Source organism: Leucoraja erinacea, chromosome 3 (genome assembly GCF_028641065.1).
Source record: "Leucoraja erinacea ecotype New England chromosome 3, Leri_hhj_1, whole genome shotgun sequence".
Taxonomy (NCBI): Eukaryota; Metazoa; Chordata; class Chondrichthyes; order Rajiformes; family Rajidae; genus Leucoraja; species Leucoraja erinaceus.
In genome coordinates, this window is record NC_073379.1 from 93,147,977 (window position 1) to 93,165,042 (window position 17,066).

At 41.6% G+C, this 17,066-nt stretch overlaps 1 protein-coding gene across 1 annotated transcript in view; it reads left to right on the top strand.

Annotated features, from left to right (window-relative positions):
- Positions 1-9,325: 9,325 nt before the first annotated feature.
- epb41l4a (erythrocyte membrane protein band 4.1 like 4A) overlaps positions 9,326-17,066 on the top strand; it is a 201,741-nt gene continuing 194,000 nt past the window's right edge. The window contains 2 exon segments of the mRNA XM_055633209.1: positions 9,326-9,531; positions 9,984-10,431. Coding sequence (XP_055489184.1) covers positions 10,333-10,431 — 99 coding nt within the window. The 5' untranslated portion in view covers positions 9,326-9,531; positions 9,984-10,332.

Here is a 17,066-nt window from a genome sequence, read left to right on the forward strand (position 1 = left end):
TTTTCCATGTGTATCATGATCTCGTACACCTCAACAAGGACTTCTACGATCTAAAAACAAGCTTGTCCATACTATCTTGCCAGCAAGCCCACATAACATCCAGGTAAATCTCTTCTGAAGCCTTTCCAAAATGATGACTTTTTTCTAACTGGATGACCAGAACTTATAGAAGCATATAAAATTATAAAAGGACTGGACAAGCATGGGAGGGAAGTGCTCTTAAAGCATGGGAGGGACGTGCTTCCACCTCCCCCCCCCCTTTGCTGCCCTTTCAAGTATACCAGAGGTATAACATCTATAAATATAGGTTGGAATGGGCATGTATTCCATGCACTGGTTCAAAGGTATTTCATGATTTTCTTCCAAGGCATAACAGTATCAAACAGCAATTATCAAAAGTTCTGGAAAGTTGCCTCAAACACAAGGAAGATTAGCCTACAACAAATTATATTTCAAAATTTACAATTCCTTGTTGTATTCTTGTTTGCCGCATGTAAACATTGAACAGAGAATAGGACTTAAAAGACACCCAAGCTTTTGAAAAACATTGAATGGTTGGGAGTTTGCCAGAACTAAGGTTTCGAGATCAGTAAACCCATTTAAAGATTTGATTTGAAATGTGTTTATATTATTATGGCATTAATCTGGTGAACATAGATACACGGGTTATTTCATTTTACAAGCGTATGATTGATTTCAACAAGAGAGATAAAGGTTTTTGCTACAAATATACGCTGGGAGAATAAAACATTTTCCTTCAGAACTGACTCAGTTGTACAATCTGAGACATCTCACGTCAGAGGCAGTATCACCAAGCAGAAATTTGGCAAAACGTCCCTAGTTTTCACCCCAACATCTTTTAGCCTCAGTAGAGAAAAAACAATGAATCAGGATCATTTTCAGAGTTACGTATGTTTACAGATACAAAGTAGAGTCACTTCAGCTCAAATGGATGTTTAAATAAACCTCAGCCTTAATAATGAAATTCATTATCCTTTTAAAACAAACATAATTAGTTTTTAGTCTTTATCATTATGCCAGGCCAGTGGCATCGTACATGAATTAACCTAAATTATAACAAGTCAAATCATGGAACCTATTTCTGATTGTGACATCTATACTGTTACAGAAGTTGACGCTTGAGATTTTAATTTATGTTCAAGGTATTACTAAAGTTCTTTGAAACCTTGCAGGTGATTTTCTTCTGGAAACTACTGAAATGACAACTCTCCAGTATTTACAAATTTGCAGACTTTCTTTAATTTACTTTGACAATATCTTTTAATTTGGGTTTTGCTTCATAGAAACATAGAAAATAAGTGCAGGAGTAGGCCATTCGGCCCCTCGAGCCTACACCGCCATTCAATATGATCATGGCTGATCATCCAACTCAGTATCCTGTACCTGCCTTCTCCCCATACCCTCTGATCCCTTTAGCCACAAGGGCCACATCTAACTCCCTCTTAAATTCATTCTTCATTCCTGCTTTTAAAAATTATTCTTTTGGCTTTTCACCCCCAATTTATCATGGTCAGGTAAATTCAAAACATACCCTGCAAACAAATGGGATTTCTCAGAATTTCATTTGCACAATATCTATATTTTGAAAGTCGTGTGATGCACACTTCATATAATGTCGGAAAATCTCAACTCTGCAAGATTTACATTTATTGTTGGCTGAGAGTGTTTTAATCAAAAAATTGATTTATCTCAGTAGCTCTTTGGTGCTGCACTTTAACCATATAACCATATAACAATTACAGCACGGAAACAGGCCATCTCAACTCTTCTAGTCCGTGTCGAACACGTATTCTCCCCTAGTCCCATATACCTGCGCTCAGACCATAACCCTCCATTCCTTTCCCGTCCATATAACTATTTAATTTATTTTTAAATGATAAAAACGAACCTGCCTCCACCACCTTCACTGGAAGCTCATTCCACACAGCCACCACTCTCTGAGTAAAGAAGTTCCTCCTGATGTTCCCCCTACTTTTACTTTCCATTGTTTATAATTTAAATATTCAAGCTTTAAATATATTAGAAATGGACTCAGGCTGAAAATGTATGCCTCAAAACCAGCTGTGGCCCTAGTTGAGCTGGTCCAGTGCCGATAAAATATTGGCACCTGCCCAACAAATTGAATGATTCCCTGATCATTGTGTCTCCACAAAAAGGATGCAGAGCGGAACAGTTACCATACCACATACTCGTTCTTTTGCAAAATAATGGCCAGGGTCTTTAAGAATGCTAACATGTAACACGTACCGATATCCAATGTTAAATTTGGGCTCCAATAGTAACAGTTGTCTCCAGACATCATTATATCCTTGCAACAAAGAAAGATAAAAGAGCCATATTCCAACGCAAAAACCAAACTACTGGAGGAAGCAACTGTGGAGGCTAAAGAATGGCCGGATGTTTCAGATCGGGACCAAAAGTGTATACTAGTACTCAATAGTAATCCTGCGCAGTACAAGATGAACCACAGGTTTGGACATTTGGTCTATATTGCTCAGCTGAGAAGCCAACGGTGAAAAGATACCATCTCCGGGATTATGACAGTATGCCTGCTGAATCCTGCTGAAACATAACCATGTATCTGCACTCTCAATCCTGATGCAGGGCCTCGACCTGAAACATTGACCATCCCTTTTACTCTATAGATGAAGCTTGACCCATTGAGTTGCTCCAGCAGTCTCATTTTTTGCTTCAGATTCCAGCATCTGCAGTCTCCTTTGTCCATAGCCACATCAAAAGATTGGTTGAGAATGACTGGCTCAATTTTAAGATCCACGGATCCAATAGGTCAATGGCAGATTTCATCTTCCTGGCTCTACACTGATATCTCCAAATTCTTGAACAGATTCTTCCCTTCTGCAATCAGAGTCTTGATAGATTCTCTCCAATGCTAAGGCTGAATTCTAAATCTTCTCATCTACCCCGTTGCAGCCCTTGCACTTTTTTTATTCTGCGCTTTCACTGTAGCTGTGTTCTGCACTCTGTTCATTTTCCCTCTCTCACTGCCTAATGTACTCGTGTTTAGTAACAATTGACTGGATATCATGTAAAACAATTTTTTTCACTGTATCTCAGAACATATGACAATATTAAACCAATATCAATGCTGATTAAGACAGGATTTGTCTGAATATGACAGCAAGAATGTTGCCACACATTTTTGGTAAGTTTGACATTAAATGGAAATCGGTAGTGGCAGTGTTGTACATAAAACAAAGAAAGATAGATAGCCTTACTTTTTGTTTAATTCAGTTCAGTTTAGTTTATTGTCATGTGTACCAAGGTACAGTGAAAAGCTTTTGTTGCGTGCTATCCAGTCAGCAGAAAAATAGTACATAATTACAACCAAGCCATTTACAGTTTATAGATACATGGATAAAGTAGTAACTTTTAGTGCAAGGTAAAGCCAGCAATATCCGATCAAGGAAAGTCCGAGGGTCACCAAGATTGTATTGGAATTGCTGTCAATCCTAGGGCTTTGTTGCAGGAGTTTCTCAGGTGCCAATTATCTTCTGCCGAGCTTCCCTCTAACACAAAAACTCTGATATTATCTTGTTCTGATATCCTCAAGTCTTTAAATCTATAAATTAGGGGTGTGATTGAGTTCTCTCTAAGTGTTTAGAAGGGTGCAGTTCCAAAAACTCAACACCATCCGGGACAAAATAGGTCTCTTGATAGGTCCCCTATTCATTAAACCTTCATTCCCCCCGCTGCTGCCACATTGTGGTGACAGTGTATTCAAACTAGGTTATTTGACAGTACTTCCCACACCTGCAAACTCCACCATTCAAGAAGAACAGAGGTTTTAGGGACTTGGGAAACCACTAACTTCAGATTCCCTACTGGGTCCTGATTTAGTAAAATATCACTGGTCCTTCATCATTATTCATTCTAAATCATGGATCTCAGAACTCAACAACCCTATAGGAGTACCTTCATCGGGAACCAGGTAGTGGTTCAAGAAAGGGTCCCACAACTATTTTATAATTTGGAAGAGTAATACATACTGCACGTGCTAGCCTTGCCCAGATCTCAAACATCGAGGACAAATTGTTAAACAATTCAAAAGTCGCTGACTACATTCCTGCTGAATATCTGTCAGACAGTTGTCATCTCCAACTGACGAAACTTTAATTGCTTTCCTTGACATTCAGCACATTATTGCTGAATCTCACCCATCCGATCTACCCCATTCATTGACTATTTGAAGGGGTAGATCAGTTCAGCACAGGAACCTAACTGAAGCTTGACCTCAGGATTAGATGAAAAGTTATACTTTATAATCCACTAGCCTATCTCCAATGATGTATTATTAGTAAACCATTCCATTCTTTTTTTTATCTTGACATTTGTGGGTTTTTTTTCCTCTTTCTCTCTTACTTCCTATCTTTAAAAAAAAAACTAGAAGCAGAACCAATCCACAATTGATAATATTAATAATGCACTACTGATATACATGAAATGTTTATAATATGTGTTTGCTTCTAATAAAAATATATTTTAAAAAAATTTAAAAAAAAGAATCTCACCCATCCCTATTGACCAGGATGCAACCAGCCAGTGCATAAATGTTGGGGCTACTAAAACAGGCTGGAGGCTGGAAATTCTGTAAGGAGTAACTCTGGTCTTTTGACCTCATTTCATTTCCATCTTTATACAAGTCAAGAATGTGAGAGAATATTTGCCCCTTTACTGGACAATTGAATCTCCAAGACCCTTGAGAAATTCGCCACTCTCCAGGACAAAGCAACCCCGGAGCTCGGAGGCTCCAGCTGCAGCCGTAGGTCCGGTGGACTGGAATATCGGGAGCTCACGGGTCCGGATGGTGACCGGTTTTCGGAGCTCCCGCAACGCGACTTCTCCCGGCGCGGCTTTAATGGCCGCGGGACATTCAAACACCGACCGGGGGCTCCAACCTTGTGACTTTTAGACATGGAGCGGGGTGTACATCGCTCGGCGTGGCCTAAAATGGCCGTGAGACTTACCATCACCCGCCTGGGGCCTCAACATCGGGAGAAAAATGGTGCAGGGGAGAGAAAATACTTTGCCTTCCATCACAGTGAGGAGGAGATTCACTGTGATGGATGTTTGTGTAAATTGAATTGTTTGTATGTCTTGTAGGAATTGTCTCTGTTTGTATGGCTGTGGAAACGGAGTTTCGTTTGAGCCTCACTGAGGTTCAAATGACATGTAATAAATATTCATATTCATATTCATTCATTCATATTCATTCATATTCATACCATCTCCTATTATTCTTAAGTGTTATTTCATTCCTTTGCAGTCCACCATGTTTGCAGTTTATAACATTTACAAGCAACCTTGCAGTAACTCAGCAGGCTTCATTTCAGCAACACTTCACAAATCCATGATCTGCCACCAACAAGGGACAAGGGTAACAGATTATAGGTGTACTACCTCCTCTAAATTCCCTCACAAGTCACACACAAAGTTTTAAGGCCATAGCAATTATCCTTATGAATGTATAAATAACATTATAAAAATAAATTAAATGGGATAAATTATTTTTAAATTGCTGTCTTAGAAGGCAGCTGTGTGCAACAATAATATGAGAAAAGATTTATAAGTAGTCCTACATCTTAAATTACATTTTATAACATTACTTAGGGTTTTACAGAAGTAAATCACCTGCTATAACTCGATGACACCTTTCTCTATGCTCCACACTAGCTTATACCTATCGTACACCATTTAATAGAATCATGGAAATTTATGGCACAGGAAGAGACCATTTGGCCCATTAACTCTGCAATTTCTTGCAGTCTTGGGCAGAACAATAGCCAAACCAAGTTATGACGCATCTGGATATGATGATTTCTATGGTGCATCTATAGAAATTGGTAAGAATCATTTCAGGCATGTCGAATTTCCATAGGTTTCTGAGCAAATAGAAGCATTGGTGTGTTTTTTTTGGCTGTGTTTGAACCAGGACCAGGATAGATTGCTGTTGATATCTACACCTAGGAACTTGATGCTCTTAACCGTCTCCACTTCAGCACCATGTAGACAGTCAATTTAAATAATTGAGTCTCTGATGTACAATAGACAATTCAGTTTATTGAGATGTTTTTATGTTTCAATTGTTTCATGTCGCATTGTTTTAAATCCAGTCTTGGGTGAGCTATAAATCCTTCCAGATAAGCACCAAAGTCATCACCCTTTAGTCACAATATATCTTCATTGTGGATTCCATTATCACCCCCTTTGGATAAACCAGACCATTTGTAATGTTGTCACACTTTTCTAAGCCTGTATCTCAAAGATGATGTATTTGATATAAAGATGATATAACAGGAAAACAGACTATTATCTAAATGGTGGCCGATTAGGAAAAGGGGAGATGCAGCGAGACCTGGGTGTCATGGTACACCAGTCATTGAAAGTAGGCATGCAGGTGCAGCAGGCAGTGAAGAAAGCGAATGGTATGTTAGCTTTCATAGCAAAAGGATTTGAGTATAGGAGCAGGGCGGTTCTACTGCAGTTGTACAGGGTCTTGGTAAGACCACACCTGGATTATTGCGTACAGTTTTAGAAACATAGAAACATAGAAATTAGGTGCAGGAGTAGGCCATTCGGCCCTTCGAGCCTGCACCGCCATTCAATATGATCATGGCTGATCATCCAACTCAGTATCCTGTACCTGCCTTCTCTCCATACCCCCTGATCCCCTTAGCCACAAGGGCCACATCTAACTCCCTTTTGGTCTCCAAATCTGAGGAAGGACATTATTGCCATAGAGGGAGTGCAGAGAAGGTTCACCAGACTGATTCCTGGGATGTCAGGACTGTCTTATGAAGAAAGACTGGATAGACTTGGTTTATACTCTCTAGAATTTGGGAGATTGAGAGGGGATCTTATAGAAACTTACAAAATTCTTAAGGGGTTGGACAGGCTAGATGCAGGAAGATTGTTCCCGATGTTTGGGAAGTCCAGGACAAGGGGTCACAGCTTAAGGATAAGGGGGAAATCCTTTAAAACCGAGATGAGAAGAACTTTTTTCACACAGAGAGTGGTGAATCTCTGGAACTCTCTGCCACAGAGGGTAGTCGAGGCCAGTTAATTGGCTATATTTGGGAGGGAGTTAGATGTGGCCCTTGTGGCTAAGGGGATCGGAGGGTATGGAGAGAAGGCAGGTACGGGATACTGAGTTGGATGATCAGCCATGATCATATTGAATGGCGGTGCAGGCTCGAAGGGCCGAATGGCCTACTCCTACACCTAATTTCTATGTTTCTATGTTTCTTCTTATGCAATTTTGCCCATTTGGTGCAGAAAAACTAATTTGTAATCTTTTCTCCTCAGACATGATAATCCCTAAGATCTCTTGGTTAGCCTCTCATTGCTCCTTCTACAAACCATCAAAGCCTTTGCTACTTGCATCCTATTCTGGACTAAATCTCATTTGCAGATTTCAGTGGGATTCAATTGGCACAACAGCTCATCACTTAAAAAAATCATTCTCATGGTTGCATCCCTCCATGGTCTTGTCCTTACTTTCTGCAACTTTCACTAATGCAATAATTGTACATCGCTCTCTACCCTACCAAATCTGGCCAGTTATACAATTTCCAGTCTCTGTCATATGGCTGGTGATTGTGTACTCAAGTGCCCGAGTCACTGGATTTCCCACTGGTCCTCATAGGCCCTCCTTAAGGGCCTGTCCCACTTACGCGACTTTTTCGGCGACTGCAGGCATCCGTCATAGGTCGTTACAGGTCGCCGAAAATTTTCAACATGTTGAAAATCCAGCTGCGACCTGAACAAGGTACGACTTTTTGGGTGACTACACACGACCATACAGGCTTCACCCCGTGACATGTCGCCTGTATGGTCATGAGTCGTCTCCTCAGTCACCCAAAGAGTCGTAGCGCCTTTCTGGTCGCCGCTAAATTTTCAACATGTTGAAAATTTTTGCCGACCTGCGACGACCTATGACGGGTGATGGCAGTCGCCGAAAAAGTCACGTAAGTGGGCCTGGCCCTTTAGGTTCTTCATGTCTCCAAAACATTGGAAGACTTCCTTAGATTTTAACTTAGTAAACTCACCTAAAACACTCCTTGAATTATGTGATTGAGTTCAGAATGAATACTCATGCAACTTGTTTTTGAATGATAAAACTGTCATATATACGTTATTGGTATCAGTTATTGCCATCAGTAAAATGTTCACAAATGTAATATTCTCTCCACCTTCCCCTTGGGATTTCAAACACGTAATACGCATCTGATGTGTTTTCTTTCTCTAATACATGACAAGCATCAGAGCTTTGAGGCAGCGTTTTGAGGGTACGGTGAATTTCTCTCCCCCCTGATAAACTATCAATGTGAATCAGGCTAGTTTCCCATCAGTACATCAGCATTTAAGGGATATTTAGATAGGTACATGGATAGGAAAGATTTAGAGAGTGGCGGGTCACACGCAGGCAGCTGAGACCAACCTAGATGGGGCATCATGGTTGGCATGGATGAGTTAGGCCGAAGGGCCTGTTTCCACACTGTATTACTCTATGATTACATCACCTTAGAATGTTGCTGATTCAGAAGCATTTCAGTTCCTACCTGCAGTAAGTGCTTTTCCATATTTGATTTGCTTCCCATGTCTTGCTTTCCTCCTTCAAATGTTAGCATATGTACTTATATTTGATACTCATCAATATTAATGAAGGAAAATTGGCCATTGAACAGCCAGCAACGACATCAGCTTATAGTCACACTTGTTCTTCAGCTGGCAACATTTTAGAAGCTGTTGGTTATTTTTGTTCCTTTTCTAGGTTGAAAAGAACAAAGGATACGAAAGCTAAATGTTAAGAAAATAGCGCCTCACACCAGTCAGAAAGTAATTAATGTTCGTTGAGGGAACCGTGAAGATTGCAAGCTGAATGTCACAAGCACATAACCTGAAATGGCCACCTCTTCTTTGTGATTGTTTTGTAGTTGTCACTCACATTTGCAAAGTTTGCTGTCACGTCCGCCAACAGTGTCTTTTGTGTGCAATATATAAAAAACATTCTAGTAGAAGTGATTGATTACTGTTGATAAGCAGTAGGCTTTGTCTGGCACAGACTGCAAACTCCAGGCTGCAGAGCGGTGCCGGCAGGGGAGCGAGCTGGCGGCCGGGATCGCGCACCGCTGCTGTGGGTGAAAGGTGGCGGCATCTCCTCGGTTACCGGGGCAGCGCCGGGGTCAGTGCGGGGATGGGGCGGGGAAGGGGAGGGATGGGGCGGGGATGGGGACGCTGGAGGGAGGCGGCGAGGCGAAGGGGGCAGTGATCTTGCATTTGCCAGCTGAAGGAGCGGACCCAGTGCAGGAGCTACTGAAACATGTGGAAAGTGGGAGAAAGCGCCAGGGAGACGTAGTTCTGCCGCCCGGCTCCGGCTCCAGCACCAGCTCCAGCACCAGCACCAGTGCAGGCGGGCGGGCGGGATGTTGGCCGCCTGGGCGTCAGCCCCCGGGAGGTTGCCGGCTTGTGCCTGAGGGAGGGAGGTGGAAGGTGAGCTCCTGTGGGTCGGTGCAAGTCGGTGCGGAGCTGACGGGCAGAAACAGGCGAGACATTCCCCGCCGTTCACCATCTGTTGTCTCAGGGACAGCGACGGTCGCAGGGCAAGTTAACGTCCCATAATGGTGTTTAAAAACAAGATCGGCGATTTTAAATAGCGCGTTTAGCCACTGAAATGTGTGGTTGCTGTCCTGTGTGTAAACGTGTTTGCTTTTTTTTTGTACGAGCGCATATTAGATTTCCCCCTTGCTATTGTGAAGAGGGGCGTCTGCGGACCGTTCACGTAAATTCAGACAATCGAACCCATTATATAAAACGATCAATACGTAAACACCTAGGAGAGGATCGTGATTCGTTTTTGATCCTTGTAATTTTCACGAAGTCTCTATTCTTGCGCTGTGTAAATTGTGGAAATATTTAATTAAAGGCTGCTTTTGTTCTTTCAGATCACCCATCCCATCGTTCCACTTCCAAAAACCAGCTCGCCGAACTTATCAGTTGCCAGGATTACTTCGTTCTACACCATTCATTTTAAAGGATACAACAGTCCGTATTGTATTTGTTGCGGGGTTTTTTTCCCATCCGAAGAGAGAAAAGATATGCTGCACCTGATGTTTCATGTTACCAGTTGGTACATTTTCTCTCGTTGAGATATGAGAAAGCGGCACAGTGCAATGCTATCCGTCTCGATGCGTGCTTAACTGGAATTTCAAGTCGATTTAAATTTAAATAAAAAACACGGACCATTAGTGGACTTTATCAGGATTCGGCCCCACTTCTGGTTTCAATGCAGCAATGGGTTGTTTCTGCACGACACAGGAAGAATTTTATTGCGAAGTATTACTTTTAGACGAGACCAAGCTTACTCTAACCACTCAACAACAAGGAATAAAAGTAAGTTGATCGCTATACAGTCATCAAGGCACGTGTCGATTTACTCTGAAATATTAACACTGGAAGCTTAATTAATTAATTTAGTCAAATTCTTTCATAATGTGATGTTAGTTACAATATTCATGCTCATTTTATTATAGATCCAGGAATATGGTAGAAAATGATTAGCGGTCTTTTTATGTGTTGTAAGTATATTAAAAGACTTTTGCACGGTTGTTCAATTTTGTGAACGAGGATATAAACTTGGAGTTATCTTGCCTCTACCACGCAGGGAATAGATGTTTATGAATAAAACATTTATTTACTCATAACAATTTTGATACAAAGAACCTGAAACTAATGAGACTTGTTAGCCATTAATCTTGATCGGTGAGAAGAAGGGTGCCGACTCGAAACGTCACCTATCCCTTTTCTCCAGAGATGCTGCTTGACTCGCTGAGTTACTCCTGTACTTTGTGTCCACCAGCATCTGCAGTTCAGTTCTACACAATCTTGATTAGTGACAGCGGCCATACGGTAAATCGTTTTACCTATTACTCCTATACATATAATTTCAACAATGTTTTGTAGGCGGTGATATCTGTGTGTTAAAGTGATTATTTCTAAAAATATAGAAAGAGGGTGACTGCTATATTTACACAAAAATGCTGGAGAAACTCAGCGGGTGCAGCAGCATCTATGGAGCGAAGGAAATAGGCAAAGTTTCGGGCCAAAACCCTACTTCAGACTGATGGGGGGTGGGGATGGGGGGAGAAGAAAGGAAAAAGGAGGAGGAGCACGAGGGCTGAGGGAGAGATAGGAAGGGAAGGAGACAGCAAGGGCTAACAAAATTGGGAGAATTCAATGTTCATGCCACCAGGATGCAGATTCCCCAAGCGGAATATGAGGTGCTGGTCCTCCAAATCCCGGTGTTGCTCGCTGTGGCCCTGGAGGAGACCCAGGACAGAGAGGACGGATACGGAATGGGAGGGTCATGTGCATCTCCTCCAATTTCATCTATTGCATCGTTGCTCTAGATGTCAGCTGATCTACATCGGTGAGACCAAGCGTAGGCTTGGCGATCGTTTCGCCGACCACCTCCGCTCGGTCCGCATTAACCAACCTGACCTCCCGGTGGCTCAGCACGTCAACTCCCCCTCCCATTCCGTATCCGACCTCTCTGTCTTGGGTCTCCTCCATGGCCAGAGCGAGCAGCACCAGAAATTGGAGGAACAGCACCCCATATTCCGCTTGGGGAGTCTGTATCCTGGTGGCATGAACATTGAATTCTCCCAATTTTGTTAGTCCTTGATGTCTCCTCCCCTTCCTATCTCTCCCTCAGTACTCGGGCTCCTCCTCCTTTCTCCTTTCTTCTCCCCCCCCCCCCCCCCCCCCCCCCCCCCACCTCCCATCAATCTGAAGAAGGGTTTTGGCCCGAAACGTTGCTTATTTCCTTCGCTCCATAGATGCTGCTGCACCCGCTGAGTTTCTCCAGCATTTTTGTGTACCTTCGATTTTCCAGCATCTGCAGTTCCTTCTTAAACAAGTAATTTTATGTTTGTAAGGGGATTTGCTCAGCTAGACCATGGACTAGGTAATCAGAAATACAGGTTTGGGTATTTAATTCATAGAATTAGCATTTTCTAATAATTAAGACTAAAGTTTAATGAAGAATAATGAAGTAGATTTTCAAAGTCTACAGAGAGATTTAGGCCATTTGGAAGAGTGGGCTGAAAGATGGCAGATGGAGGTTAATGCTGATAAGTGTGAGGTGCTACATCTTGGCAGGACAAATCAAAATAGGACGTACATAGTAAATGGTAGCGAATTGAGGAATGCAGTTGAACAGAGGGATCTAGGAATGACTGTGCATAGTTCCCTGAAGGTGGAATCTCATGTAGATAGGGTGGTAAAGAAAGCTTTTGGTGTGCTGGCCTTTATAAATCAGAGCATTGAGTATAGAAGTTGGGATGTAATGTTAAAATTGTACAAGGCATTGGTGAGGCCAATTCTGGAGTATGGTGTACAATTTTGGTCGCCTAATTATAGGAAGGATGTCAACAAAATAGAGAGTACAGAGGAGATTTACTAGAATGTTGCCTGGGTTTCAGCAACTAAGTTACAGAGAAAGGTTGAACAAGTTAGGTCTTTATTCTTTGGAGAGCAAAAGGTTAAGGGGGGACTTGATAGAGATCTTTAAAATGATGAGAGAGATAGACAGAGTTGACGTGGATAAGCTTTTCCCTTTGAGAATAGGGAAGATTCAAACAAGAGGACATGACTTGAAAATTAAGGGACAGAAGTTTAGGGGTAACATGAGGGGGAACTTCTTTACTCGGAGAGTGGTAGCTGTGTGGAATGAGCATCCAGTGGAAGTGGTGGAAGCAGGTTCAATTTTATCATTTAAAAATAAATTGGATAGTTATATGGACGGGAAAGGAATGGAGGGTTATGGTCTGAGTGCTGGTAGATGGGACTAGGGGGAAATAAGTGTTCGGCATGAACTTGAAGGGCCGAGATGGCCCGTTTTCCGTGCTGTAATTGTTATATGGTTATATGGTTATAATGAGAACATTAGGATGGAACATTAGGTACATTGATGGCATTGAAGTAGAGATGGTTGAAAACTTCAAATTCCTATGAATAAATATCGGCACCAATTTGTCCTGGACCAGCTACATTGAAACTATGGCCAAGAAAGCACACCGACACCTCTACTTTCCTTACAAGATTTAGGAAGTTTGACATGTCCCCAACAACCCTCACTAACTTCTACAGATGCACCGTAGAAAGCATCTAATTGGGATACATCACAGCATGGTTTAGGAATAGCTCCATCCAAGACCGGAAGAAATTCCTTAAAGATGTTGATGTATCCCAGACCATCATACAAACCAGCCCTCCTTCCATTGATTCGATCTACACTTTACGCTGCCTCGACAAGGTAACCAGCATAATCAAGGGCCAGTTTCACTCTGGTCCTTCTATCTTCTACCCTCTCCCATTTGGGCATGAGGTACAGAGTTTGAATACTCACCCCTCCAGGTTCAGGGACGGTTGCTTCCAGGCTGTTATCAGGCTACTGAACTGGCCTCTCGCCAGCTGGAGTGCAGTCCTGATTTCCCATCAATCTCATTGGAGACCTTTGAATTATCTTTAATTGGACTTTATCAGACTTTGGTGTTATATCTTTGCACTAAATGTTTTACCCTTTTTCCTTTATCTGTGAACTATGGGTGGGTCAATTCATGTATAGTCTTTTCTTTGGATAGTACACAAACAAAAGCTTTTCACTGTACCTCGGTACACATGACAATAATAAATTAAACTAATTTAGTTCTCTGATCAGTACTTTTGTCAAATATGTTTCCATTCCTGCAGATAAATTTCCTGAATTTAGCCTGAAATTCCTCTTTATCTGTAGAACAGATGAACAATTGTATTCTAAGCAGAATTTGCTGTGAGTGTAATTAAGGTGTCTATGCACAATGTGGTTGAAAATGTACATCCTATTATGCAATGAATGATTCATCATGAGATGGGTATTATGCACTATGTACAGTATAGATGATGCAGATCCATATGAAAAGATTTATTTCTATTCTACCCAGTTCAAATGTCAAATAATTTGTTAACCATTACTGTTTAAAAGAAAACTATGCTAACTATTGTTTAACATTATCCCAATTTTGATATATCTCATTCAATCATTCCAATATCTCATTCAAACAATAAATATAATGGTCTGAATCTATACAATAGTGGATCACCTGAGCCGGTGCTTATAGTAAGGCAGAGAAATATTGTCACATCAAAGCTGGAATTTGGTTCGTACTCTGCGGTATGCATTGTTTAACATGGTTCAGTGTTTTACAGGCTCTCACTGACAGACAGTTATGTTGCAGAATCAGGGCCATGGAGGTGAAGTACTTTTAAATTCAGTGAAGCAGGAGTTTCCCATTAGGAATGTGGGAGCTGGAATTACCCCAACACATTTTTAATTCTGATTCTTTTTTTCATTAGACAAATATTTGTATAAATACAGGGATTAACACAGCTGTAAGGTGAGAATGGAACAAACACAATAAGAATGTTTATAGCTCTAGCCAAGAATTAAAATGGCAGTGAAATATATATCGGTGTCTGACAGAGAAACTAACAAAAAGGGCATTATATAATTCCCAGTTGTTGATGTTAAGATCTGAAAGAACAGCTGATGTTAGGTGAAGCTTGTAGAAAGAGAGTGGTTAGGCATTTAATAGACAATTGCTCCACTGTTTCAAAGGGAGGTACAATCTCAAGTATTATCATTCAAGAAAGTGCAGTATTACAGTAATCTGGTGTGCTGATGACTAAGTTTCAGTCTGTTTTCTGTTTGACTTCTATTTCATTGAAACATCAGGGTGATTTCCATTGGCATGGAATGTTTTTTTTCCAGAATTTGTGTTGTCGTAAAATAAACCTCTGGCATTGGATATACTGAGAGAATTAGTTGCATCTTCTGAGGGTTGATTATTCATTGGTGTCAGTTCACCAATCAATGCAACATTTCTGTTGTTGGTGACTATGGAGGTGAAATGATGGTGATTACAGCAGAGGTCAAAATGTTTTCCTGAAAACATTACAGATAAATTAATAGTGAGTAAAGACCATATTTCAAATGTATTTTCTCCTTAAAACACAGAAGACTTAAAGAAGATTTTATCGAGGGTTTAACATCATGAAGAGTTTGAAATGCTTTCCTTTATTAACCCAACTCTCTGGTGATATAATTTACCATATATCCAGTGGGATGTAAGGAAATATATTTCCACATCTGTTTAGGATTTGAAATGCATTACTTTATGAGGCAAGAGATTAATATTCTATAGTAGTTATTAGGTGGAAACCAAAATCAACCCCCTCCCCAATTAATTATTTACTTCCATCTGATGGCTGCTGTAGAATATTTATCTTCTGCACTGAGGCAGTGCATTCCAAAGGGAATTGGTTCAATGGTGATTTATTGTCACATGTGAGAAGCACAAACGCACAGTGAAATTCTTGTCTTGAATACAGTCCAGTAGCTTTGTATGTTCATATAGAAAGGGAAATGATAAAAACTGAAATTTGAAGGCTAAAAAAAGTTTGTGAAACGTAAGAATAAAACAATCAAAACAAGTGCTTTTTGCAATCGTTGTTGATATCAATGAGAAATGCAAACTGATTTATATTTCTTGGTGACCGTTTCACCAAACATTTGTGTTCTCTCCGCCCAGGCCTGCTGGTCGTCTCGCCTAATCGTTTCAATTCTCATTCTCGTTCCAATACCCGACCTGTCATTGGCCTCCTCTATTGCCAAAGTGAGGTCACAAGCAAAGTAGTGGAACAGCACCTCTTATTCCATTTGGATAGTTTACAACCCAATGGTTTGAACATTGAATTCTCCAGTTTCATGTAATACCTACTTCTCTGTTCCTTGCCCTATCCACCCCAACGTTCACACATTCATCCCACCACCCTAGTCACCCTGTCCTTTCCACTCCTTCATATGCTTAAATCCATTCCTGTCCCAAATTTCCCTTTTTATCCTCCTTCTTTTCCCTCCCCCTGCCCACCTCATTGCATATTCATCCCTCACTATGCATTTCACCCCCCCCTTATTTGACATCCTATTATTTCCTCTAGCTTTTGTCACATCCACCCATCTGTTTATCAACACCTAATCTCCGCTCTGTATCTATCAATCACTTGCCAGGCTTAATCCCGCCCCCTACTCTCTTTCCAGCTTTCTCCTCACTCCTCCAATCAGACTGGAGAACCATCCCAATCTGAAACATTGTCTGCCTATTCCCTCCACGGATGTTGCCTGACCTACTGAGTTTCTCCAGCAGTTTGTGTTTAGGTTCATTCTAGACCATGCGGACCCGTCCCCCCAATGCAATATTCCACCACTCACCCATAGCCCCCAACTGCGCAGGCGAGGCTGACATTTGTAAGTTTAAAATGGCAAAAACTTGTAAAATATAAGATCAATGTGAACGCATCTCACTCTCCCTTTTCAGTCCCCTATTCCCCTCCTCCATTACCCTACCTCTCCCCACACTCCACCAACCCTCCTCTGATTCCTCCCCTCACCCCTCCCTCCCCTCCTCTCCTTTCCCCCTTCCATTACCTTGCCATCCCTCTTCCTACCCCTGTCCGCCATTCCCCCTCACCCCCAGCACTCCCTCCTTCTTCTTTCCCCTCCCCTCCCCACTCCCTCCCTTACTGGATAGACTTGGTTTATACTCTCTAGAATTTAGGAGATTGAGAGGGGATCTTATAGAAACTTACAAAATTCTTAAGGGGTTGGACAGGCTAGATGCAGGAAGATTGTTCCCGATGTTGGGGAAGTCCAGGACAAGGGGTCACAGCTTAAGGATAAGGGTGAAATCCTTTAAAACTGAGATGAGAGAAACTTTTTGTCACACACAGAGTGGTGAATCTCTGGAACTCTCTGCCACAGAGGGTAGTTGAGGCCAGTTCATCCACTGGCTATATTTAAGAGGGAGTTAGATGTGGCCCTTGTGGATAAGGGGATCAGGGGGTATGGAGAGAAGGCAGGTACGGGATACTGAGTTGGATGATCAGCCATGATCATATTGAATGGCGGTGCAGGTTCGAAGGGCCGAATG